The sequence below is a fragment of the Indicator indicator genome, chromosome 10, assembly GCF_027791375.1.
Source record: "Indicator indicator isolate 239-I01 chromosome 10, UM_Iind_1.1, whole genome shotgun sequence".
Classification (NCBI taxonomy): domain Eukaryota; kingdom Metazoa; phylum Chordata; class Aves; order Piciformes; family Indicatoridae; genus Indicator; species Indicator indicator.
The window spans coordinates 27,371,362-27,397,642 of NC_072019.1; the positions used below are offsets into that span (position 1 = coordinate 27,371,362).

The 26,281-nt window shown below is 45.6% G+C and overlaps 1 protein-coding gene across 1 annotated transcript in view; it reads left to right on the top strand.

The window, feature by feature from the left end:
* Nucleotides 1-6,914: 6,914 nt before the first annotated feature.
* The window catches only part of RAVER2 (ribonucleoprotein, PTB binding 2), a 43,367-nt gene continuing 24,000 nt past the window's right edge, over nucleotides 6,915-26,281 (top strand). Inside the window, exons 1-4 of the mRNA XM_054384561.1 lie at nucleotides 6,915-7,113; nucleotides 7,190-7,560; nucleotides 22,710-22,776; nucleotides 23,630-24,099. Of these exons, the coding sequence (XP_054240536.1) occupies nucleotides 6,915-7,113; nucleotides 7,190-7,560; nucleotides 22,710-22,776; nucleotides 23,630-24,099 (1,107 nt within the window). The remainder of the gene's footprint in view (nucleotides 7,114-7,189; nucleotides 7,561-22,709; nucleotides 22,777-23,629; nucleotides 24,100-26,281) is intronic.

Sequence of the window (26,281 nt, forward strand, 5' to 3'; positions counted from 1 at the left end):
TTGTGGTGGTGATGCACTCAGTTACTCCAGGGAATGCTTCAGCTCAGTGTTATGATTTCACTGGGGTTTGGTGTGAAATGATTTTACATCTTCCTCTGAACTATCAATATCAGCTTCCAGTTCCTGGAAAACAGGGAATCTGAGACAGAACAACTTGGCATCCTCAGCCACATGAGCCAGCAGTGTGCTCTTCGAGCCAAGAAGGCCAGTGGTCTCCTGGGGTGCACTAACAAGAGTGTCACCAGCCAGTCAAGGTTAGTTCTCCTCCCCTTCTACTGGGTCCAATTCTGGGCTTCCCAGTTCAAGAGAGACGGGGAACTACTGGAGAGAGTCCAGTGGAGGCTCCAAAGATGCTGAGGGGCCTAGAGCATCTCTGTGAGGAGGAAAGGCTGAGAGGCCTGAGGCTGTTGAGCCTGCAGAAGAGCAGCCTGAGAGGGGATTTGCTCAGTACTCAGCAAGAGCTAAAGGACCTGTGGGGGGCAAGAGGATGGGGCCAGACTCTTTCCAGTGGTACTCAGAAACAGGACAAGGGGCATTGTGCACAAACTGGAACCCAGGAGGTTCCATCTGAACAGGAGGAGAAACTTCTTTGGTATGAGTGTGCTAGAGCCCTGGAGCAGGCTGCCCAGAGAGGTTGTGGAGTCTCCTCTGGAGAGATTCCAAACCCTCCTGGACATTGTGATCCTGGGCACACTGCTCTGGATGACTCTGCTTTAGCAATGGGGTTGTACTGGATGATCTCCAGAGGTCCCTTCCAACACCCACCATGCTGGGACTCTGTGATTTGAATCTGCAATTTGCAGGACATTAACAGCTCAGCCAATAAAAATACTCTCTGTTGGAATGTGGGGCTGTACCTGCTTTTGCTGGAAAACCCAAGGCATATTTTAATTTTTTTTTTAATACTATAATTGCCAAAAATGTACTTTGTGCCAAGAAGTTATTACTAAATCTGAAGCTGACTCTGGATTACATTACCTTTCAGTGCAGCAACAGTTCCTCACTTTATAAGTTACAGTTCTTGCTTCTTTTATCTTTGTACTGTTAATTTGCAAACCACTGTGTCACAGGATGGAAAAGGAGGAGAAGTTGCTAAGCAGTCTGTTAGGGAGCTAATCCATCATTCCTAACACACTTGGGAGCAGTGTCACACCAAGTTTAATAGCTGGCAGGTTCCACTTAAAGAAATTGTTCAGCTGTGGCCAAAGCCAGTTGAAGTGGTTTGTGTCTGTGTGGAAGAATGTTTCAGGAATAAAGAAACATCCTGTTTTGGGGCACACACAGGAGTCAGTACTTGACATGTTTTGCTCGCTCCAAGAAGGACATTTTGGTGCTGGAGTGTGTCCAAAGAAGAGCAATGAAGCTGGTGAAGGGTCTAGAGCACAGGTCTTGTGAGGAGCAGCTGAGGGAACTGAGGTTGTTTATCCTGAAGAAAAAGAGGCTGAGGGGAGACCTTCTGCCTCTCTACAACTCCCTGAAAGGGGGATGGAACCAGGTGGGGACCAGTGTCTTCTCCCATGGAACAAGTGATAGGACAAGAGGAAATGGCCTCCAGTTGCACCAGGGGAGGTTTAGGTTGGACACGAGGAACAATTTCTTCCAAAAAAGGTTGTCAAGGCCTGGAACAGGCTCCTCAGGGTTGAATCACCATCCTTGGAGGGATTTAAAAGCTGTGTAGGTGTGGTACTGAGGGATATGATTTAGCATGCATGGAGGTGTTGGATTGATAGTTGGACTTGATGATCTTATAGGTGTTTTCCAATATTTATGATTCTATGGTTTAGCAGTGACCTGGCAGTTCTGGGTTAACAGTTACACTTGGTGATCTTAAAGGTCTTTTAGCAGTCTAAACAATTCCATCATTCTCTACTCCAGTGCATGTGTCAGCACCAGTAAGGCTCCTGCCAAGTGAAAATAACAATCTGTTGGCAATGCAGCTCTGAATGGCACAATGTGGCTGTGGTGGCCTTGGAAGCAATCTGTTGTCCATCTGGCATCTCTTCAACGTGATGGGCATTGTTGGGAGGGGATTTGATGGACCTGAACTCTGATCCTATATTACTGCTGTTCCTGAGTGCTTGGAGAATGAAACAAGCAAGTTATCTCTGGTATTAAAACAAGTTTAGTAGTTAGCTGGACTTGCCATGTTACAACACCTGTCTCCACAACATTGCAGTCTAGACATGTGGAGTTACTTTAATGGGTAACGAATGAATTGTAGCCCAGCAGAGCAAGTGAAGCCTCAGACTGGGAGGTAGCTGCAGAGACAGCTTACAAAGTGTCTGCTTTTTCAGCATAGTGAAGGTATCAGTTGCTCATTGTGCTCTTCTGGCTTGGTAATTTGATAGGAAATTCTGTTTGTCTCTTAATGATCCCCATTCTTACTGCAGTGTGGAATTTTACCCTGAGAATGTATTGAAGTTTGTTAGAAAAATGGTGAAAGGAACTTCTTTTGGCACCTCTGGTGTGTTTTGGAGGCAATATGCATCTGTAAGTTAAAGGATTGAGCATCTAGATCATCATCACTGCACTAATTACTGCTGTAGATAACTGAATCTACATCTTTTGGTTTCCAAATTTCAGTTTCCTAATGAAATGAGTGGCTAGAGCTGGGAACAGTGGGCACAATAAAAACTATGTGTATTGTTTGCACTTTGCTCACATGAAGCAGTGCTAGCAATCAGGGATTTTTATGGAAGCTTGGAATTGGCAGCAACTCGTGGATTCCACACCCTTACTGCAGGAAACACCAATCACATGGTTTCAGAAGATTGTTTGGTTTTCCCTTTCATAAAAGAAATCACTTGTTTAAGGAGCTCACAGATTCATTTCTAGCATCTCATGGACCTGGGAGCCTCAGATGGGTCTTTAGATATCCTAAATAGAATCACAGAATGGTTTGGGTTGGAAGGGACCACCAAAGATCATCTAGTCCCAATCTCCCGGCAGTGAGCAAGGACATCCTGCTCTAGATCAGGTTGCTCAGAGCCTTGTCAAGCCTGATCTTGAATATTTTAAGGGATGGGGCCTCAACTACCTCCCTGGGCTACCTATTCCAGTGTTTCACCACCCTCATGGTAAAGAACTTGTTCATAACCTCCAGTCTAAATCTCCTCTAATTTCAAACCATTGCCCCTCGTCCTATCACTGCAGGCCTTTAGAAACAGGCCCTCTGCAGCTGCCTTGTAGCCCACTTCAGGTACTGGAAGGTCACTATTAGGTCTCCCTAGAGCTTTTTCTTCTCCAGGCTGAACAACCCCAGTTCCTTCAGCCTGTCCTCATAGCAGAGGTGCTCCAGCCCTGTGATTATCTTTGTGGGCATCCTCTGGACCCACTCCATCATGTCCTTCCTGTGTTGAGGGCTCCACAGCTGGATGCAGTACTCCAGGTGAGGAATACTTGGCTTTCATTTTATCTGCACAGATCTGAACTTGTATGTACTTCTGAATGCAGATAGTTATGCCTGAGACTGTCTTTAAATGTAGAAAGAATGTGTCACAATTCTGTTTTAACACTCAGCCCATAGAAATGAAACAAACATACATGGCTGGTATTAATTCAAAGCCACAGAAGCATGAGGAGATTAATCTTCAGCTTCAAAGAGCTACAAAAGCAGTTGCTGTGGATGGGCACGTTACTCTTAATTAGCAAGGAATTTAGTCACTAAATTAAATTACTGCAAAGTGGCTTATCAGTATAATAGCATCAAGTCAGCAGTGTACCCAAAGTTACTCTTGCAGATCTGTTTCTTAAATGGTGATTTTTTTTTCCTTTGCAGCAATTTTGACACAGTTACAAACCGAGGGCTGTTTAGAGCACAAAACATAAATATTTAGGGGTTTGTTTTGAAAGCAACATCAAGTGAGTACACTCCTATGTATACACACAGCCTTTGCATATGGCATGGGCTGTAAACAACAAAATGGTATTCTGTAAGGAAAAGGGAAATCCATACCTGCATTGCCTTGCTGTCTGTTTCTTGCCATAGCTGGGTGGAGACTGTTACCATTTGAATTTCATCCTGAATTGCACCATCTCAGCAGCTTCCAGGATGCTTCCCAGTCCTATAGAAGCAGTAGCAGAGAGATTTGTGAGAGGCTTCCCTAACCTGTGTCTCTTCTTATGGCTCTTTAGGCTTACATCATTTATTTTCACTGTCACAAGGCAGGCAACAGTTCTAAAGGCTACATCTGAGAGCTGTAATGGCCAGCCTGAAAGAGCACTGGCCAAAACCAGCCCAGAGGACAGTAACCTGTGCTACCAGCCTGGGCTTTTGATTCTCCTGACAGAAATTGTATAGTAAAATGGGAAAATTCCTGAAGGCAGAAGATATAGTTGCCAAATGAAAGCACTGCCTGTCTAATGCATTGAAGGAAGTGTGAAATCACAGAATCCCAGCACAGTGGGTGTTGGGAGGGTCCTATGGAGATCATCCACTCCAACCCCCCTACAGCAGGTTGCACCAAAAAGAACAAAAACTACTTTGATTATTGTTGGCTCAGTAGTTTTAAGATTAATTTCATAAAATTATAGAATGGTTTAGGTTGGAAAAGACCTTAAAGATCATCTAGTTCTACCCTCCCTGTCATGGGCAGGGACACCTTCCACTAGCCCAGGTTGCTCAAGGCCTCATCCAACCTGGCTTTGAACACCCCCAGGGAGGGGGCATCCATGACCTCTCTGGGCAAACCTGTTCCTGTCTCACCACCCTCACTGTCAAGAATTTCTTGCTAATCTCCAGTTTAAATCTCCCCTCTTCCAGCTCCAATCCATTCCACCTCATCCTATCACTACAAGCCCCTGTAAAATGTCCTTCCACAGCCTTCTTGTAGGAAATAATTTCAGAAGTAATGAAGTTCAAGAGTCTTTGTAGTCTTAACCTGCTAGCTGGGGTTTGGACTAAAGCAGTTTCTCCAAACACTATTGTTACTTGCTGTGGGTTGATCACAGATTCTGGTAATCCTGTCTCTAAAGTGCCCTTTAAATCTAGTTAAGAATTATCATCCAGAACTAGATTTTCATGATACAAACTTAGTCACATCTACCCAATTTAAATCAAAGTGTGTTCCCAGTTTCTTTTTTTAAGACTATTTGTCAGATTTGGATTTTCTTTTGCCTATTCTTTGTGGTCAGCCTCATCTCTAAAAACAGGTACCAATATTTAAATTATTCTTCATTCATTTATAGCAATGATGACCATGTTAAGAGCTAAATTTAACTCTGTTGTAAATGACATTGCAAGTAACTATGCTAAGGAGAAATGAATTTTCCAGAAGAGTGACCTATTTATTTTTTAAAGGAAGTGCTGAGTATCAGGGTGAAATATTTTTACAGTCAAAGGCTCCACAGAAGGGCAAATTTCTTTTATGGTGACTCCCAGAAATAATTTTCTTCTACCAGTATGTCTATTATTTTCTTCTGCTAGTATGTTACACACCTTGAAAGGCTGGGAGACCTGAGGCTTTTTAGTCTGTAGAAGAGAAGTCTGAGAGGGGATTTAATAAATGTTTATAAATATCTGAGGGCTGGGTGTCAAGAGGGAGGGGACAGGCTCTGCTCAGTTGCATGCTGTGATAGGACAAGGGGTAATGGATATAAACTACAGCACAGGAGGTTCCACCTCAACATGAGGAGGAACTTCTTCACTGGGAGGGTCACAGAGCACTGGAACAGGCTGCCCAGAGAGGTTGTGGAGTCTCCTGGGGAGACTTTCAAGACCCATCTACATGCATTCCTGTGTGACCTGTGCTGGATTCTATGGTCCTGCTCTGGCAGGGAGGGTTGGACTTGATCTCTGGTGGTCCCTTCCAACCCCTAACATCCTCTGATCCTGACACTTGGGAACCCTGTGCCTGCCCATCCACCATTTCTTGGAGCTTTGCCCCAGGAGCATGACTTTTGTCACAAGTACAGCACCCAGGTGTCGTTGTACCCATTGGTGTGTTTCTGATGAATAATAAAATTAGAATGACCTCATCTTGGGCCATAGTGTCTGGTAACCTCTGGTGGAGCATTTGGGTTCATTCATGATGTGGTTTCTTTTGTTGTCATTCTGCATTTCAGGCTCTCCAGGTGGATATATGCATAAAAAAGGTATCAAAACATTGAGGGTAAGGAGTCTTTGATCCCTGGGCTGAGGCCAATGGGATGAGGTTCAACAAAGGCTTAGTGCTGGGTTCTGCGCTTCAGTCACAAAAACCCCACACAAAGCTCTGGGCTTGAGGAAGAGTGGCTGGAAGCGGAATGGCTGGAAACTCACCAGCAGAAAAATGACCTGGGGGTCGACAGCTGGCTGAGTATGAGCCAGTGTGTGCCCAGGCTGCCAAGAAGGCCAACAGCATCCTGGCCTGGAGCAGCAAGAGTGTGAGCCAGCTAGGAGCAGGGAAGTGATTGTCTTGTACTGGGCATTGGTGATGCCACACCTTGAGTATTGGGTTCAGGTTTGGGCCCCTCACTCCAAGAAGGACATTGAGTGCTGGAGCAGGTCCACAGAAGGGCAATGGAGCTGGTGAAGGGTCTGGAGAACAGGGCTGGGGAGGAGGAGCTGAGGGAACAGGGGTTGTTCAGCCTGGAGAAAAAGGATGAGAGGAGGCCTTCTGGCTCTCTACAACTCCCTGAAACAAAGTTGCAGCAAGGTGGGGGCTGGTCTCTTCTCCCAAGGAACAAGTAATAGGAGAAGAGGAAGCGGGCCTCAAGTTGCACCAGGGGAGGTTTAGGTTGGACATGAGGAACAATTCCTTCCCCAAAAGGGTTGTCAAGCACTGGCCTAGGCTGCCCAGGGCAGTGATGGAGTCCCCATCCTTGGAGAGGTTTCAGAGCCGCGTAGATGTGGTGCTGAGGGACATGGTTTGGTGGTTGGCTCAGTGTCTTTAGGGGTTTTTTCCAACCTAAAGTGGTTTTGCGACTTTTGGAAAATGGCGGGAGTGCCGGAGCGCTCGAGCCCTTCTCTAAACCCTGCCTCCAAACACGCTCCTGTGTTGGTGAAATTGCCCCTCTGGCCCCCACACCCCGAGGCGGCTCGCAGCCTGAGGCCGTTACAGGCACCACCCAGCTCCGCTCGGGTTTCCTCCGCCGTCCTCCTCCTCCCGGACTCGTGCCCCTTTCACCGCCTTTGTGCGGCACCGGGCGCGCGGGGGTCGGGGCTGTGAGGGAGAGGCCGAGCCGGCTGCCTCCTCACGGGGCTCCGCAGCGTCCCGCTTCCGCAGCTTTCGTCGCCCCGGGAAGGCCCAGGGAGAGGGCGTTCGGGGCGGGCCGGGGGCGGGCAGCGCGGCGGCGCCTGGCGTGGTTCCCCGCGCTCCGCCGTGCCGTGCCCCGCGGCTTCCCCGCCGCCTGCCCGCCCACCGCCGCGGCTCCCCCCCGTTCGCTCGGGTGCTCTGCAAGATGGCGGCGGCAGCCGAGCGCGGAGCGGAGCTGCCCGCGGAGCTACCGCGCGGGGCTCGGCAACCGCTGCCGCCGCTGGACCCCGAAGAGGTGACGAAGCGATTGGCGAGCACCCGCCGGGAGCTGAGCAACAGGCGCAAGATTCTGCTGAGGAACCTGCCGGCCGAGAGCAGCAGCCAGGTACAGCCACCGCCTCTCCTCCGGCGGCGTGGCGCGATCCCGCCGGCGCCTCGGGCGGGCCGTGCCCCGGGGGTTGGGGTAAGAGCGCCCGGTGCCACGGAGGAGCCGCTTCCCAGGGCGGTGCGGAGCTGCCCGGTGGCCAGCGTTTGCCCTCATAGCCGCGGGAGTTCGTGGGCTGCAGCTTCTGTTCCCTTCCTCTCTCCCGCGGCTCGGCTCGGGTTTCTCTTCCCGACGCCTTCTTTGGCTTTGTTACCGCCGGTACCGCTGTGCCCGCCGAGGGCGGCTCCAGTTTGTCTTCCCCGCGGTGGGCGCGGCCGCCCTTTACCCGCGGGGAGCGACACTGGGCTTGGCGGTTGCTTTGTGCTGGCGCCCAACGGTGGGAGCCAGCCCCGGGGCCAGGCCCCAGCCCTCAGGGTGTGAGGGAGTAGCCTTCATTCCAGAGCTAACCCGGGGGTCTGTGAAGGGCAGTGGGGTCGTTCATCAAGGTGTGCAAAGCAGCCAGGCTAATGAGTGTGCTAATTGCAGTTGTGTTACAGCACGTGAAGTGAAGCAGCGGCCGGTGTGTGGCCCGTTAGTGGTACTGGAGAGGTGACACCTGTGTTCTCGCTGTGCCCAGACAGGTCGAGCGGCTTTACAGTCCTGCAGCACCTCCAGTTTCTCTGCAAAAGCCAAGCTAAAAAGCTTCAAACCCGGGTTATTTTGTTTTCCTGGGGTGAGCAGTGCGTACTCAGTGAAAGTGATTTTCCACGATCTCATGGTGGTTTAGGAAAATTCCACTCAAATTAGTGCAAAACGTAGGAGAAGATCAGTGAACTCTTAAACCTAATGCATCTGAGTCACATTCTGAGGTGATTTAGTTGCCTAGGCACTTTACCAGCTCCGAGTAATCATTTTGATGCACAAGTAGAAAAAACTGTAATTACGGTTTTTGTTCTAAACCTCTCTTTTTTCTAAAGCACAGGCAGTTTTATTACCTGTGGGTAAGTGCAGCATGTGAAGATGAGCGTATTCTCCCTGACTTCTGTAAAAAGGCACCATTCATTTCAGAGTGAATCTTTCAGCGATTGGTGTAATTGGATCCAGAGTGCCCAGCCTGCTTGCCATGGTGCTTCTTGGTGCTTTGTTCTCACCTCTGTGGTGCCTTTCAATCTGATTGGCCAGACTGTAGTGTGATCCTAGGTTGTGAAGAGTTTTCTAGCTGACAGTTTTGCTATCATCCTGCATGGGCAGAGCCTCACCTCTATTTATAGCAACCTAATGACCTAATCAATAGCAAATTCACAAGTTGGAAACCCCTGCTAATCTTCCATCGCCTGTTGAAGAAGCCATCACGCGTCAACTGTGTTGACAGAGAGGGCTTACTGGGGTGTCACAAGGTGCTTGCTCCGGATAGCTACAACAGGGTCACTTTGTCTGACACTCCAACAGTTGTGTTACTTGCCCCTCTTGCATGCAGCAGGTACTTGATGAATTCACAAAGCACATCTCGCCTCTGTGGAAGCCAAGAAGTTTGGTGTTGCTTGGTCAGACAGAGTGCTACAGGGAAAAACAATAGTGTGAAGGTCCACCTTGGCAGCCACATAGTTTGGAAGTTTGCCATTTCGTTTTCAGGATGTAAAAGTAGGACTTAGATGCCTGTTTCTCTGTGTAAGGTTCTGATGTTTACCTGTTGCTAGGATAGAACAGTACCACCATGTACAGATCCTGAAATATGGTTTCAAAAGATGTCATTTTAGTTTTTAACATCATTGAGGAATTCATGTTGGCATGTAAAGGCCAACTAAGAAGAGTTGTGGAGGAGAAGTTTCTGTCCTGGAGCATTTTTGGAAAGGAGAAGTATGTTTGTGGTTAGACATGTTAAGTGTACCTGTGTATTTGGCTGTTGGGCATTTCCAGAAATTACCATGAAACACAATGTTTCTAATTGAAGAGTGGCTGAGGGAACTGGGATTGTTCAGCCTGGAGAAAAGGAGGCTTGGGGGGAGGCTTTCTGTCTCTCCTCAGCTCCCTGAAGTGAAATAGGGGTCAGTCTCTTCTCACAAGGAACCAGCGATAGAACAAGAGGAAGAAATTATCCCAAGTTGAACCAGGGGAGGTTTAGGTTGGACATTAGGAAAACTTTCTTTACTGCAGGGGTTGTCAAGGCCTAGCCCAGACTGCCCAGGGAGGTGGTTAAATCCCCATCCCTGGAGCTATATAAAAGCCATGTAGTTGTGCTAAGGGAGGTGGGTTAGCAGTAGCCTTGGTAGTGTTTAGATTGATAGTTGGACTTGATCTTAAAGGTGTCTTCTAACCAAAATAATTTTATGATTCTGTAAATTTCAAATTAACAGGTTTAGTAAACTGTGTAGAGGTGTTTTTTCCTGTTTCTTCTTGAGATGCTTGACTAGCCGAATAAAATCAGATAAACTATTGCTAACCCGGCCAACTCACTCACCATCAAGAAGGAGATTAACATTGTTAAAGCACAGCAAAGTCTTCCAGAATAGGCTTTCTTAAATGTAATTATTTATCTCTGAGGTCTCTTCCAACCCCTAACATCCTGTGATCCTGTGATTTCTAGTCATTGAGGTGTTGGTATTATGTGAAGAGGGAGGCCAGGACTTTCCAAATGAGTCTTCAAATGACAAGCACTTCTGCTGGTATAGATTGGTGAGATGTTCACTTTTGTCTGAAGGTTCATCATCTCTCAAAATGAGTACAGAACTCCTATTTTTTTTTTCCAGGTGAAATTAGGTAATGAACATTTTCCTCTGATAGTTGTAGCTGTATATTCACTTTTAAAATCTATTAGTGTACTTGTAATCTTCTATTGCCTTTGGAGTTCCACCTGCATTAAACTGAATTAAAAAAAAAAATACTCTTATGGCCACAGAAGAAATGCATCTTAGCTATAAAGTTTCTGAACCAGAAACAAGAGTACCACAGGTTTGTAGTCTTAAAAACCAAACAAACAGAGAAAACTTTAAGTGTCAGAAGTGTAGAGCACTTCAGGTGCAGGGTGGCTGTTACGGGGCAAAGGTTGCCCGTCTTTGAATCTTGGCAAGTGGGATTTCTCTCAAAGGCCTTTGGCAACATCTGTATTCCTGAGGAAATCCAGAGACTATTTTCAGGAGGAAGGATGGCCTGAAGAAAGCACTCAGCAGTCTATCATGCCAAGTAAGTCAGCATTCCCTTATGAGCTTTTTTTTTCATTGTGTGTCAGCATGAAACAAATCCAAAGTGGGAACAAATTAAGTCAAAAAGAAGGTTCTTTCTGTATTGAGCTTTAGAGCAATTTCTTCAAGCAATTCTCTTAGTACAGCCATGGAAGAAGGTATTTTTCTGATAAACCTATGGTCAACTGTTCTTGAAGGCAAAGCCTCTATTTAGTTTTCAGTTGGCAGGTCAAATGATTTTCTACTGACCTGTCCCCCCAAAGTCTTCCAGAATTACCCATATAGTTCCCCATATTCATCCTCATCTGATTCCTCCAGCAAAGTGCCTGAGCTGTTCATGTTATCAAAACATGTGGTATGACAATCATGTAAAAATGGGCATCAGCTGTTGCTGTGACCTCTGTAAATCTTGAGATGAGGCACCATTGATATCTATGTAGATACATTTTTGTTACTATTTACATTGCTGAAGCTATAAATTTGGATAGAAACACACTTGTAGTAACCCGAGTAGTAACTCTGGTTCCTGCTGGCTGGCTTCGTGTTGTGGGTAAAACAGCTCACCAGATCAACTCCTATCTCCTGTCTGTCTGATCTTACTGCTTTGAAGCTCTGGATGAGCTGTGGTCTGGTAACACACCATGCACTGAGAATACAGGACCCCTAGGCCTTATTCTGAACGTACTTCAGATGTTGAGGTGAGATTCTCCTTGAAAGGAGAATGCAGTACCAAGTATACATGGATGCTGCACGGAGGATGACAGCTCGCCTTGTTCCTTCATGGAGCTTCACTGCTTGCATCAAGAATGTGCATGCCAGCCTTCAGGTACAGGGTGTGCTCTCCAAAGCAATGATCTTTTCTCCTCTTGCAGCCTGTGGACAACAAACTCCTCTGACTTGTAATTCTTGCAAGAGCAGGGAACTGTCACCCCTTCTTCCCAGGGTAATCATTTTATGGCTTCATTAGGATGCAGGGTCATAAGCAGGATCCCAGGAATCCCAGCAGGGCAGTGATATGTGATGTTTTACAGTCAGACAGGCAAGATTGCCCCGTTTGGGGTCTGTTCTTGTTAGCATTAATATCCCTCTGATACAGTGCTGTGGTAAGACTGATGGTTGTGTCAAGAATCTTCGCAAAAAGACTGTCCTAGTTTCACTGGGATAGAATCATAGAATGAATTTCTGTTCAGGAAAGCTGTTAGAGAAGATTGCAACAGCTGATTCAGTGAGAACAAAGTTGATAAGACAACTTGTTTTCATTTGTGGCTGGCCATGCTGTGTGCAGGTCTCCATAGTGATCAAAGTCTTCAGCAGTTTTGAGTCAGCCAGATGCAGCTGACCTGAGCTGGCCAGCAGAAGTATTCCATACCACAAACATCAAGCTCACTATAAATTAGAAAGTTTTCTGGGGACAGCCGTTTCTCCTCATGGCCACCATCCCTGGAGGGTCTTGCCTGTCACCCTGCTCCCGAGGCCAATTTCCTGTGTGCCTATTTTTACTGGAGCTGTGGTACTCAAAGTGCTTGACATCCAGCATTCACTGCTGGGAGCAGCTTGCAAAAACTGCTTGGGCTGGGTGTAACCCTGTGTAGTTGCTTTTAGTATTAATATTAGTTTGGGATTTTTTATTATAATTTTATTAAATTTGTTTCCATTTCAGCCTATGGGTGTCCCTTCCTTCTCCTGATTCCCCTTCCTGGGGTGGGGGTGGGCACTGAGTGGTAGAGCAACTGACTAAATGAAGATAAAGATTTAAAAGTAAGCTTGGGTTGTAGTTGTTCATTTTGTTCTGGTCAGTGCTTGGCAATGACTTAGCACTGTCTTGGTTGGACATTGCTTGTGATGGCCTTACATCTCCCTGAGCTGTCACCTCTCATCAGTCAACTAATCCCTTTCAATAGCAAGGAACAGTCATGCTGTTTGAAGTGAACGTTCAAGGGCGTGTATCAGGAATTGAAGGTCCTGGGAGCTGCACTGAGTGCTCTGGGAGGCAGGAGGACTTCTCTGGGCAGAAGGAGGGAAGGAAACAATAACCTTGTCTCTTCTTGACTGCTAAAGTGATGCCAAGAACGTGAGGATGGCCAGTGTGAGTGAAGTTACACGCTACTAGATAGGAAGTTTTATTTTGCTGGAGCATTGTATGGCAAGTCAGCCTGTTTGGTTAGAAGAATGGATTAGAAGAATTGGGTTTGATTGCCCCAGGTCATTAGTTTTTCACTGTTAATGGTTCCTTATTTATGTCTGATTAACTTTCATGGGAGCCGAGGCTCATAACTAGGATGAAATCAACAGTCTGGTACCATGACATACCAGTCTGTATATCCAGGGAGTTGCTGTTAGGAAGAATACACCTTGAATTGTCCTACTCTGGCTACTGAAGTGCTGGAGTGTGTCCAGAGAATGAGAGCAAAGTGGGTGAAGAGTCTGGAGAACAGGGTTGTTGAGGAGCAGCTAAGGAGGCTCAGGGGACACCTTCTGGCTCCCTACAGCTCCCTGAAAGGAGGTTGGAGCCAGATGGGGGTTGGTCTCTTCTCCCAAGTAACAAGTGATAGGACAAGAAGAAAGAGCCTCAAGTTGTGCCAGGGAAGGCTTAGATTGGACATCAGAAGAAATTTCTTCACTGAAAGGGTTCTCAAAGACTAGAACAGGCTGCCCAGGGACGTAGCTGAATCCCCCTCCATGGAGGATGCCAAGATGTGTAGCTGAGGCACACAGTTTAGACTTGGTAGAGCTAGATAGCGGTCGGCCTTGATGATTCCAACCTAAGTGATGATTCTGTGCTTATCTTCCTTGCTAATCATTACCAAGATCTGTAGTAAGATCTCCACTCTTCACAGCTCAGATGAGCTGACCAGCAAGGGCTGTTCACTTGTGGATTCTCCTCTCATGCAGCTAAGGAGCTGGTACTGTGGGAGATGCCTTTGCTTTCAACCAGTTGTATTTTTATTCTGTGCTTGATTATCTTTAAATGCCACCATATTGCATTCACATTTTTGCTTTTCTTCTTGAACATCTGAGGCCAGAAAATAAATCTTACAGGGGGGGGATGTTCTACTTTAATGTAGGACGTGAACTAAAATAGGGCTGATTAATTATTTTAATACCCTGCAATTCTTCTTTGGCATGACAGAATCTAAAGAAAGATGAAACATTTGAGTGTTGATAAGAAACTGGTGCAGTCCACCCAGGACAGGGATTCATTTTGTCTTCTGGGACCTGATGTACCCATCCATTTTTTTCCCGCTGGTGTCTGTTCCCCATCAAAAGACAAATCACTACTTAGCATGATGCTATTTCTGGTGGGGTTGTGTGTTGGGTTTGGGTTTTTTCTCTTTCTTTCTCCTTGGATTAGCCACAATTTTTCCTTGTTCCTTTTTGATGGAAAGCCTTTCATGAACTGTGAGGATTTGAGGAAATGCTCTCTCCCCATCTGTTGTATGCCAGACGTTTAAGTAGAAGGGGCCTTTGTGTTTTAGTTAGTCCTCTGTCACGCTGACTGAACATGAAAGGCATACTTGCTGAAGAGTGAGGAGCCTTAGGATGTGCGTGCTTTTTGATTTCCTGTATTGCTTTTCTTTTTCTTTTGCTTTGTGCTCTTGCTCTCTCATGTTACCTCTTCTATGGCTTTTTTCATCTTTCATTTAGCTTGCAAACAGTCCAGTATACCCAGGATGATGAAACTGATTTCCAGTCCCCTGGTGTTCCTCTTACCAACACACTAATACATCTCTGGAAGATCAGAGAAACAGGGTTTTCATCCCACATCCATCATAAGTGTACTGAGAAACTTATTCTTCTATCTGAACATTTTCATATTTACTTCACCAAAGATTTTTGGGGGCTGTTATCTTCCAAAAATGAGCCAATTCTCAACCCAAAAGGTTCACCACAAAGGTGGTTTACGAATTGATTTTATTGCAAGTTTCATAGTTTGTGACTGTTCGTGGAAGTGGATCATAGAATCATAGAATGTGCTGAGCAAAACCTTTAGGCCACACCTCAGTGCTCAATGCCTGAGCAAGTGGACATAAACTACATTTTAAACCTGATCCTACAGCCATTGTTCCTATGAGAACTTTCTTTACTGCAACAGTGAAGAAAAGAACTTGAGAAGTCAAAGAATCATAGAATTGTTTTGGTTGGAAGAGGCCTTTAGGATCATTGAGTCCAACCTTCAACCTAAGACCACCGTGGCCATTAAACCATGTCCCGAGAAGAGAACATACTATAGTCTAAAACCTTACTTGTTAGGAGCAGGGGAGGGTTTATCTGGCAGTTGATGCCCAGCTGGTGAAAATTTGAGTACCGCCTACCTGTGTGGTCATCAGTAGGTAAGCAGTGTTTAAAATTGCACTTTACATTGGTCCTTGTGCTTTGTTACCCAGCCCTCTTGTTGATGCTGTGTTCTCCAGTTCTTGCTCTCCAACAGTCTTTGGGTTTTCCCTCAGTAACAGATTGTTACTTTAAACCCTCTTGATGTTCTCTTGCTTGTTACCTCTTCAGGCAGTTAATGTAGACCTTTAGCTCCTTCCCTAGAGCCAAGTTACAGACCAGGCTTGTACAGTGTTTATACTGGAAACACCACCAAAGCTTACTGTAGAAATGTGAGCAGGCACCATTATAACTGGTAAATATTTTTGGTGCCAGAATAACACAAGTTGGTTTTACACCTAGAGAGAGAAAACTACTTGGGGTTAGGGTGCTGTAGACTTTAGATATACATTGTGTATTCTAAGTGATCACAGAATCACAGAACATTAGAGGTTGGAAGGGAGCTCCAGAAATCTTAAAGTCCAACCTCCCGCCAAAGCAGGATAACCTAGGGTAGTCCACACAGGAATGCATCCAGGTGGGTTTTGTACGTGTCCAGAGGAGGAGACTCCACAGCCTCTCTGGGCAGTGTGCTGGTTTGAGGCCAGCCAGAACATCTCTTGTCCTGAAAGGGACAAAAGAATGACACACACAAACAGATTGGAGAGTGATGGAGAGTTTATATGGAAAAGCAATTGGTGAAACTACAGAAAAAACTACACAGCATAGTGGCAAAGAACATCCTAAAGCATACAGAGTCCCTTTACATAGTACCCAGAGGTTTCTCAATCCTTCCCTCCTCCCACCTGAGGGTCTGCCCAAAACCCCCAGGGCTCGTTCTTCCCCCTCCCGCTGCTAGGCAAGTCTCAGGCTGGCCAGGTCCGAGACTGCCCCCCCTCCATTCTCCTCCTGGCATTAGGCCTAGTCAGGCCTAAGAGGCCTGAGATACTCCCCCGGCATTACCCGATAAGAGAGGACATCTCCCACGGGGGCAGAGAGGGAAGAAAGAGGAAGAAAATGACTCTGCAGATGGATTGATAGGGGGCAGGATTTATGGGTAGGAATACGCCGAGTCCTGTGTCCACCCCTGTTGGGTGAGCACCTGGGACACCAGAGGTGTATCTCATGCAGCAGTGGCAGGGGGCACCCAGCCCAAACTGCCACAGGCAGCCTGTTCCAGTGCTCCATCACCCTCACTGTAAAGAAGTGAAGGCTCCAGAAAGACCTTATGGCAGCCTTTCAGTACCTGAGGGGGCCTACAAAAAACCTGGGAGGGAACTTTTTACAAGGGATAGTTGTGACAGGGCAAAAGGGAATGGATTGAAGCTGGAAGAGGGGAGATTTAGACTGGGAATTAGGAAGAAATTCTTTACAGTGAGGGTGGTGAGACACTGGAACAGGTTGCCCAGGGAAGTTGTGTATGCCCCTCCTCCCTGGAGGTATTCAAGGGCACATTGGATGAGGCCTTGAGCAACCTGTTCTAGTGGAAGGTGTCCCTGCCCATGGCAGGGGTTTGGAGCTAGATGGTATTTAAGGTCCCTTCCAACCCAAACCATTCTATGACTTCTGGTGTATTTCTTTTCTTGCACTATGAGATCCTGGTTATGAAGAGCTTGATTTTATTCAAAATGATATGTTGAGCTTTAGTAATTTGATAAAATAGAACAAATATGCCTGTTAATGACCACTTTCATGTTTGTATTTAGAACAATGAGGGTGATAAGGCTTGAAGACAGATCCCCTCTAAGGAAGGAATTCTTTCCATCTGAGAGGTTAAAATTTGAAATTGATAGTATGTGGTAAAAAGCCATGTTGCCAGTTTTTCTACCTGAGACAAGACAGGAGGAACAATTTCTTTCCCAAAAGGGTTGTCAAGCCCTGGAACAGGCTGCCCAGGGCAGTGGTGGAGTCCCCATCCCTGCAGGGTTTGAAAAGCTGTGTAGATGTGGTGACTTGGGATTGCTGGGTTCATGGTTGTGCTAAAAGTATATTCAGACTGCCTTTACTAGTGATTTCTCTTAAATTCATAGAATCATAGAATTGTCAGGGCTTGAAGGGACCTCAAGGATCATCTAGTTCCAGCCTCCCTGGCTCAGAGCCCCTTTCAGCCTGGCCTTAAAACCAGGGATGGGCCTTCTACCACCTCCCTGGGCAACCTGTCCCAGTGTCTCACCACCCTCATGGTGAAAAACTTCTTCCTAATATCCAGTCTGAATTTACCCACTTCCAATTTTGCTCCATTTCCCCTAGTCCTATCAGTATCCAAGATCCTAAAATGTCCCTCATCAGCTTTCTTGTGGGCCCCTTCCGATACTGGAAGGCCACAATAAGGTCTTCTCAAAGCCTTCTCCTCTTGAGACTGAACAGCTCCAACTCTCTCAGTCTGTCTGCTAATTCCTTTTAATGTAATTGGTGGTGGTGTTTTTCCGCTGATCATAAAATAGGAACTGATTATTTTCTAGTTAGGATTTTTGTTTTCCCTGATGTTATTAACTAGCTTTCAATGTCTGCTTGTAAGAACTTTGAAGGTTTAAGAGGCTGTGTGGTAGCTTAGCATAACTGGTTACATTTCTGTTCTAAGATGTTTAGTTAGTGCTGCTGGCATGGGCCACGAGTTTATGCAACTGCTACTCAGAGCAAGCTCGCTCTTCCATTTTCTCTCCTCCTCTGCATTTCTGTGGTACATATCATCCTTGCTTTGACCAGAGCTGTGTTCCCCAGGAGCTGCCTGGCCAAGAGCTTGCTCAGGTACAAAGACACCTCAGTGCCCAAGAGTTGGTGTTGTATTTTATTCTGGCTCAGGAGCCAACTAGGAGTTCATCCAAGGTGTGCAATGATTACAGGCCAAGATAGGTACCACTACAAACAGTGTTTGTGTTGGAAACTTCATGGGAACCATGACTTGCTGTATGCTGTATCTGCCGGATAACTTTGCTTACAATTTTTGTTGTCAAAATATGGTAATCTAACTTGATGTTGAGTGCTGGGCACTCATGGCAGGTAGAGACCTTCATGTTAGTGGGTGTTGCCATTTGGTTTAGACTTCATATGTTTGTTGTTGTGATCAGCAATCACATTTTTAGACTAGTAAGTTCATTCATTTCTAAAAGAGGAAAAAGTGCTTTAGGAGAAGGTTTGTAAATGTTATATGGAAAAATGCTGAGAGTGACCAGCCTTGGTCAACACACAGTTTGAATATGTGGGTAAAGTGGTGGCACTAGAGATGGCAGCCACAGCTTGCCTGTGGTATTGCCACTGGGTTTATTCCTCCTGCTTTGCTAAAACTGGCACAGAATTATAGAGTGATTTAGGTTGGAAAGGAACCTTTAAAGGTCATCTTGTCCAGCTCCCCTTGGAGTCAGCAGGGGCATCTGCAACTAGAGCAGGTTGCTCAGAGTCCTAAACAACAACCTGACCTGTAACAGTTTCAGGGATGGGGCTTCTACCACCACTCCGGGCAACCTGGTCCAGTGTGTCTCACCACCCTCAGTGTACAAAATTTCTTCTTAGATCTAGTCTAAATCTCCCTCTTTTAGTTTCAAACCATCACCTCTTGTCCTGTCACTACAGACCCTGCTCAGAAGTCTGTCCCCAGCTTTCTGATCAGCTGCTTTAATCCCTGAAAGGCCACCAGACTGAACAACCCCAACTCTCTCAGCCTGGCCTCACAGCAGAGGGCTTCCAGCCCTCCCAGCATTGCTGTGGCCTCCTCTGGCCCTGCTCCAACAGGTCCAAGTTTTACCTGTGCAGAGGACTCCAGAGGTGGACCCAGTGCTGCAGGTAGAGTCTCTGCTTACATTCATTGCCACACCAGGGAATACACTTGACTTGGAGGACCTGCTTCTCCTTCCAGAGTAAATACTTCATCCTGGCCCACACACCAAGGAGACAACTCCATTCGGTGCTGTTAGAGCACAATGCTCAGTGGAACCTGGTTAGGAACTGTGGGTAAAATGTTCTTGTGGCTTTCCCTGACAGTTCTGCTTGAACTGCTGGGAATAGAACCTGTTAATAATATTACAGTGGTGATAGAGTTTGTTCTTTTCTGACAGAAGTTCAGAGAAGTGCCTGAGTTCAGAAGCCAGCTTAGTAATTCTGAAAATGTGAAGAATTGTAGTTTGATATACCCAGATATTTACAAATCTGTTTCATTTGAAGAAGTACACATCTGCTTCAGAGTCAGCATGGCCTGTTTTAGTTTTGTTAATTGTCACAAGTATGTGGAAAATTCTTTCACTGAAATGCTGCAGAAACCCAGCTCCACAGGTAGAGGTCTCAGTCATGCCATGGGGAGCACAAGAAGAAGCCCCTTCCTAGAAGAGCCTGTTGAACAAACCTGGCAGAGTTGTGAAATTTGGTTCCTTCCCACCCGGGGATGAACAACTTCCTGCACCAGTACAGATTAGGGCTTGACCTGCTGGACAGCAGCTCTGTGGAGAAGGACCTTGGGGTCCTGGTGGACAGTGTTATCCATGGGACAGTAATGTGCCTTTGTGGCCAAGAAGGCAAGTGGTCTCCTGGGGTGTATTGGGAAGAGTGTGACCAGCAGATCAAGGGAGGTTTTCCTCCCCTCTACTCTATCCTGGTGAGATCACATCTGGAATACTGTGTCCAGTTCTCGTGGTCCCCAGTTCAAGGGGAAAGAGATACGCTAGAGAATGTCCAATGGAGGGCTATGAGGGTGATGAAGGGACTGGAACATCTATGTGATGAGGAAAGGCTGAGAGACCTAAGGCTATTTAGCCTGGAAAAGAGCAGCTGAGAGGGGATCTTCTTAATGTTTATGAATATCTGCAAACTGGAACCCAGGAAGCTCCACCTCAACATGAGGAGAAACTTCTTTACTGTAAGGATGAAGGAGGCCTGGAGCAGGCTGTCCAGAGATGTTGTGGAGTCTCCTTCTCTAGAGACTTTCAACACCCATCTGGATGTGTTCCTGTGTGACCTGCCCTAGGTGATCCTGCTTTGGCAGGGGGGTTGGACTGGATGACCACCAGAGGTCCCTTCCAACCCCTACCATTCTTCGATTCTATGAAAATCTTTACTAAACTTTGCTTAAATTAGGTTTTTATTTTTAGTCTTCATTATGTTGTATTTTTTTACATGAGACCTCATAGTTATCCCAGGAAGATACAGATTCATAGAATTGTTTTAGTTGGAAAGGACTCTAAAGATCATCAAGTCCAACCATTAATTCGACTAAGCCTGGTACTAAACCATGTCCCTCAGCAGCCGTATGTTCAATTCAGGTTATTTTCCCTCTCAGTTAAAGTTCCAGGCAGTTACTGGGAAATCACATGGAATCATCTGATTCAGAGATGACTTTCAAAAGAGTATTGAGAGCTGTTTGAAATACTTCCTGCAACTTCCTCATAATCTAGAACTTTCAGTGTGACTTCTGTAAAATAATATAGGGAGTAAAAAGTTCAACATGTCCCCCTTGTTCTGAGTGGGACCAAAATTACTTTTTTAGAGTCTTCAGTGCCAAGATAGGATGAGAGGGAATGGCTTTAAGCTTGAGGAGGGCAGATTTAGACTGGAGATTAGGAAAAAATTCTTTCCAGTGAGGGTGGTGAGGCACTGGAACAGGTTGCCCAGGGAGGCTGTGGATGCGCCCTCCTTGGAGGTGTTTGAAGCCAGCTTGCATGAGGTCTTGAGCAACCTGCTCTAGTGGGAGCTGTTGCTGTCTATGGCAGGGAGGTTGTTCAAGGTCCCTTCCAACCTAAACCATTCTATGAATAAGATACAACTGAGCTGTACAAAACTGCAGAAGGTGTCTTCTCAGTCTCTCATGACTCAGAAGGAACCACCAACTAATTCTCTGAAGAGGGATGTCCACAATCCAATCACCTTCCTGGCTTGAATCTTTGAATTGTACCTGGTATATTTTGCTCTTCAGAAACCACATCCTTCTCACATCTGATCAGAAGGTGGCTGGTAGATTGTGAGGTGCTGCCATATTTTATTAATGCAGTATTTGACAGCTGTTAACTACTGAAACCAGAGATTGCTGCTGGCTTGACTAAAAGCTATGCACCTGACACCACTCATGGAGAACCCAATTAACCTCTCAGCTATATATTGGATTAGCAAACTGGCAAATAGGGTGGGCTGCTGGAAATTGTCTGCTACTGGGCAGGGGGCAAGAGGATGGGGCCAGACTCTTCTCAGTGGTGCCCAGTAACAGGACAAGGGCTCAGCCCAGAAACCAAGAGGTTCACCTAAACATAAGGAGAAACTTCTTTGGTGTGAGGGTGCTGAAGCCCTGGAGCAGGCTGTCCAGAGAGGTTGTGGAGTCTCTTTCTCTGGAGAATTCCAAACCCACCTGGATATTGTGCTCATGGGCAAGCTGCTATGGATGCACCTGCTTTAGTAGGGATTTTAGATTGGGTGATTTCCAGAGGTCCATTCCAACTCCCACCATTTTTTGATTCAGACAAGGTTGTGATTTTGATTTTGATTACTCAGTTGGATTTTCACTGGCATGTATGGGACTAACCCAAGTAAAAGGATGCATACTCTTTCCTCTTCTTCTGGAGAAAAGGAGCCTCAGTGGAGACCATCTTGCTCTCTACAACTCCTTGAAAAGAGTTTGGAGCCAGGTGACCACTGGTATCTTCTCCCTAGTTACAAGTGATAGGAGATGATAGTGATGAGAGGACATGGCCTCAAGTTGCCCCAGGGAAGGTTTAGATTGGAAATTAGAAGAAGCTTCTTCACTGAAAGGGTTCTTAAAGAGTGGGACAGGCTGCACAGGGAGGTGGTTGAATCCCCATCTCTGGAGGTAGAGATGGTGGCCTTGGTAGAGTTAGGTCATGGCTGGATTTGATGACCTTAAAGGTCTTTTCCAACTGCAGTGATTCGCTGATTCTGTATATCCAGGTTACTACTTTGGGCTGTTCTTGGGGATGATTAATATTGATTTCTGTGTTCTCACCACTGAACTGATCATGTTTCTATTTTTTGTGGGGCACCTGCATACACCTTGCTCTTGCTGCAGCAAACTGGTACACAGCTCTTCCACTTGCTCCTAACCCCCCCTGCTCTCTCCCCATTAATTAGTGGGAGCAAATAATGCTCTTGGGATCAATTCTTCATTGAGCATCTGTGCAGTAATTGATAGAGGACACTTTCCAGGGGGTATTCTGGGCACAGTTACCTGTTGGTTGAAAGAATATTCATTATTAAAAGAGTGAAAATCTGCTAAAGTGAATTTGAGCAGTTGGAGGCACATAAAGCAACTGTTGCATTTCATTTTATGGCAGCATTGCCTGCCCTCAGTAGACTGCATGATGTGATGGTGCCAGTGTTTCTTGTCTGTGTGGTATTTTAACTATGTTAGCTGTGCTTCAAAAAACTTGGGGGAGAGGGATGTGTTGCTGTTTAATGAGCTGCGATGTTAGCCATCTTTATCAAAAGACACTCAACAGGACACCCTGTTGTGCTTATGTGACTTTAGGTAATGAAAAGTGAAATTAATCAAACTCAGTGAGTCATTTTTTTATATCATATTAAAACATCGCTGCAGTAGTGTGATCAACTGTCTTAAAACCAAATATTTGAAGGTGTTTCCATGGGGAGATTTTGTTTATTAGGAAAGTTGTTTGGGTTTGGTTTGGGGTTTTTTTTTTTGTACTGGTTAATTCTTTATCTGATGTTGCTTGTACTTTTCTCTTTCAGGAAATCCATGACTTGTTTAAAGAATATGAAATAAAGTATTGTTATGTGGACAGAAATAAAAGAACAGGTAAGAACCTAAAACATATGTTCTAAAACATAATTCCATGGTGAAACTAGTGAGGAACATCATCTGCCATGATGTCTGAAAGCATCCTGAGCAAAGAAGTTAGCTATGTGTTTTCCAGCAACAAATAAACTAAAGGAGACAAAGCCAGGACTTGGCCTGAGCAGCAGAGAACAATGTAACTTCAGAAGATGTTGTCATGTAGCTTGAATGTCCCTCAGTGCCGTTTTTGGCTGCATAGTTTGTTACCTTCTACTGAAGCCAGTGGAAAGCTGGGAACTTCACTAATGTCATCCAGAAGCAGGTTGGTCCACTGTGGTATATCTCAAGCATATTCCCTTTGTGAGTGTCTCTGTGGAACAAAGCCAGGATGCTCTTGGCCTTCTTGGCCACTGGGACACACACACTGGCTCATCTTCAGCAGTTGTTGACCAACACTTGACCAGTTGTTGACTGATGTCCCCATCCCTGGAGACATTCAAGGTCAGACTTGATGTGGCCTTGAGCACCTGGCTCCAGCTTCCTTTCAGGCAGTTGTAGAGAGCCTGAAGGACTCCCCCAAGCATACTTTTCTTTTTGTTTCCTAAACTGAAAATGTTACAAGTGGTGAGGTCATGTCTGTGCTTCTGTAGTCACTCTGAGGTGATTCCTCATGACATCCATGTGAGAGTGCCAAATTGTAACAGGTGTGTTACAGCATATCTTTATCTATTGCACCTTCACGGTATATCCTAAACTCTTGTTTGTCCTATGACTTACACTGGTGGGTTTAGGGGACAGGGAGAGGTGTGGTCATTACTTCTGTGGCTGAGGAGGAGCTGTCGTCGGTGCTGTCACTTGTTCCGGTCTCTTGCAGCGTTTGTCACTCTGTTAAATGGAGAGCAAGCTCAAAATGCCATTCAGAAGTTCCACCAGTATTCTCTTCGGGGGAAGGAGATATCTGTGCAGCTCCAACCAACAGATGCTTTGCTCTGCATCACCAATTTGCCCATTTCATTGACGTTGGAAGAGTTTGAAGAACTTGTGCGTGCCTATGGCAACGTGGAGCGGTGTTTCTTGGTCTACAATGAAGCTACTGGCCATTCCAAGGGCTATGGCTTTGTGGAGTACATGAAGAAGGACTCTGCTGCCAAGGCCAGGCTGGAACTTCTGGGGAAGCAGTTAGAGGAGAGCACTCTCTTTGCGCAGTGGATGGATGTGAACCAGCTGACCACAAATCTTATTCACTCCAAGTGCCTTTGTGTAGATAAATTACAAAAAGACCATGCTGATTCAAAAGATCTGGTTCAAGTTTTCTCACTGAAGCATAAACCTGTTTTCTGCCAGGTATGTTGGATTTTGTGTCTTTTGGAAGGTCATGGCCGTGATGTCAGTGGCTCTGTATTTGCATCTTTGCTGTATGTTGTCTTATCCTTTTATTTTTCTTTTAATTAGTGAGTGGTTACACATCTGCATTGCGATATATGCTGTGGTACAGATGCTTTCTTGGTATGAGCTCAAAGTGATTGGTTGATGTCAGCTAGGACATCTGCAGGAGACTACTCTCATGAAATGCCAATAAAATGCTTAGAAGACACCCCCTCCTCATATATATGACTGGAAATAATTTTAGAGAGCTTTTAAAGGAAACATTGATGATGGGTTTATTGCTCAGTGAGGAAAGCCAGAGTGTACTAACAGCATAAGTGCAACAGTTTAGATGATGGAGAACACATCTATAGCTCTATATCTCTATGTATTTTATTCTGTAGCTAAGGGAGAAGTCTTTTACACTGAGGATGGTGAGAAACTGTCCCAGGTTGTCCAGAGAGGTGGTAGATGCCCCATCCCTGGAACCACTCCAGGTCAGGTTGTTTGGGGCTCTGAGCAACCTACTCTAGTCCCTGCTGACTGCAGGGAGTTGGATTAGATGCCCTTTAAAAGTTCCTTCCAACCGAAACCAATCTATGATTCTATGTATTTAATGGGTGTACTTTAGAAACCTCTGTAAATACTTGAAGTGTTTTTTTTCTTAACTGAAGAAGATGTATGCTTGGATCTTGTAGTGGGCTGAGCTTGTCAGTGACAGAAGTGGTAGATCGTTTGGAAAGCTTGCAGGTACAGAAGAGGCACCAGAGAGTCACAGAATGTCAGGTTGGAAGGGACCTCAAGAATCATCTGGTACAACCTTTCTAGGTGATAGTGTAGTTGAAATGAGGTAGATCCTTTCAAGCCTTTGCAAGTGTGAAGGTGTTCTTCTCATCATCATGGCTTGTGATAATGACCACAAATAAAATGTTGTTCACAGAAGTGGTGCAGAACAGCATACCATACAGGGGCACTAGAGAGAAAGCCTGTGTTAAGGTCACACAGTTGGGTATGATTTCAGTTGTTGGGTTTGGTTTTATCTATGTTTGTTGTTGGGGTTTTTTTTGTGCTTTTTTTTCCTCAACTATCTTAGAAGGCTGGTCAGAGATTAGCTTCAGGGATAAGTGTCGCAGGTTCTCAGCATCTACGACCGGAAGGTCCATCAGGCTGTCTAGCCTGACCACCTGCAGGCCATCATATTTTCCCTAGTCCTCTTTTGGAGCCCCAGGAATTTGTCGCTGACTAAAGCACATCCTTATATTTGCTTCATCCAAATCTACCAGCAGATAGATAAATTGGAGGCAACTGTTTCCAGAAACTTCCAAAAATTGGTGTTTTGCACTTGTGCCTATTTTCTTGAAAGCATCTGCCTTCAGCTTCACCTCACTGATGACTAGATTGAGGAGCCTTTGCTCCCCACCATTTTCTTTCTGTAAGAAGGTATTAAGTGCTGTAATCAAGTTACTTGGTCAATTTTTGTTTAATTAGCTAAACAGATTAATCTTTTAAAGTCTTTAGTTCGGGGATGTTTCCAGCTGTCAGATAATCTGGAGGCTATTATCAACTCACCCAATAATTTTTCAACATCCTTTTAAAACTCTGAGATCTGAAGAGTAACAAACTCTGATAAAGATGCTCTTCACTAACAGCATTCTACTGGACAGATAGAGACACTTAAAATTGATCTTTTTTGTCCCATCTTACTGTCCCTCTTAAATCACAGAATCATAGAATGGTTTGGGTTGGAAGGGACCTTTAAAGGTCATCCAGTCCAACCCTCCTGCAGTCAGCAGGGACATTTACAACTCCAGCAGGTTGCTCAGAGCACCAAGTGACCTGACCTGGAATGATTCTAGGGATGGGGCAACTCCCTGGGCTACCTGGACCAGGGTCTCACCAACACTTAGTGTGAAAAATGTCTTCCTTAGATCTAGTCTAAAAAAATATTAATACACATGTATGTGTGTTCTCTGTCGTCTAAACTTCTGCACTTGTGCTCTTCATACACTCTGGCTTTCCTCCCTGAGCAACAAATCCATCATCAGTGTTTCTTTTAGAAGCTCTCCAGAATATTTTGATACAGATTACTGTCCAGCAGTACAGATGAGGGGTTGACCTGCTGGAAAGCAGCTCTGTGGAGAAGGAGCTGGGACTGCTGGTG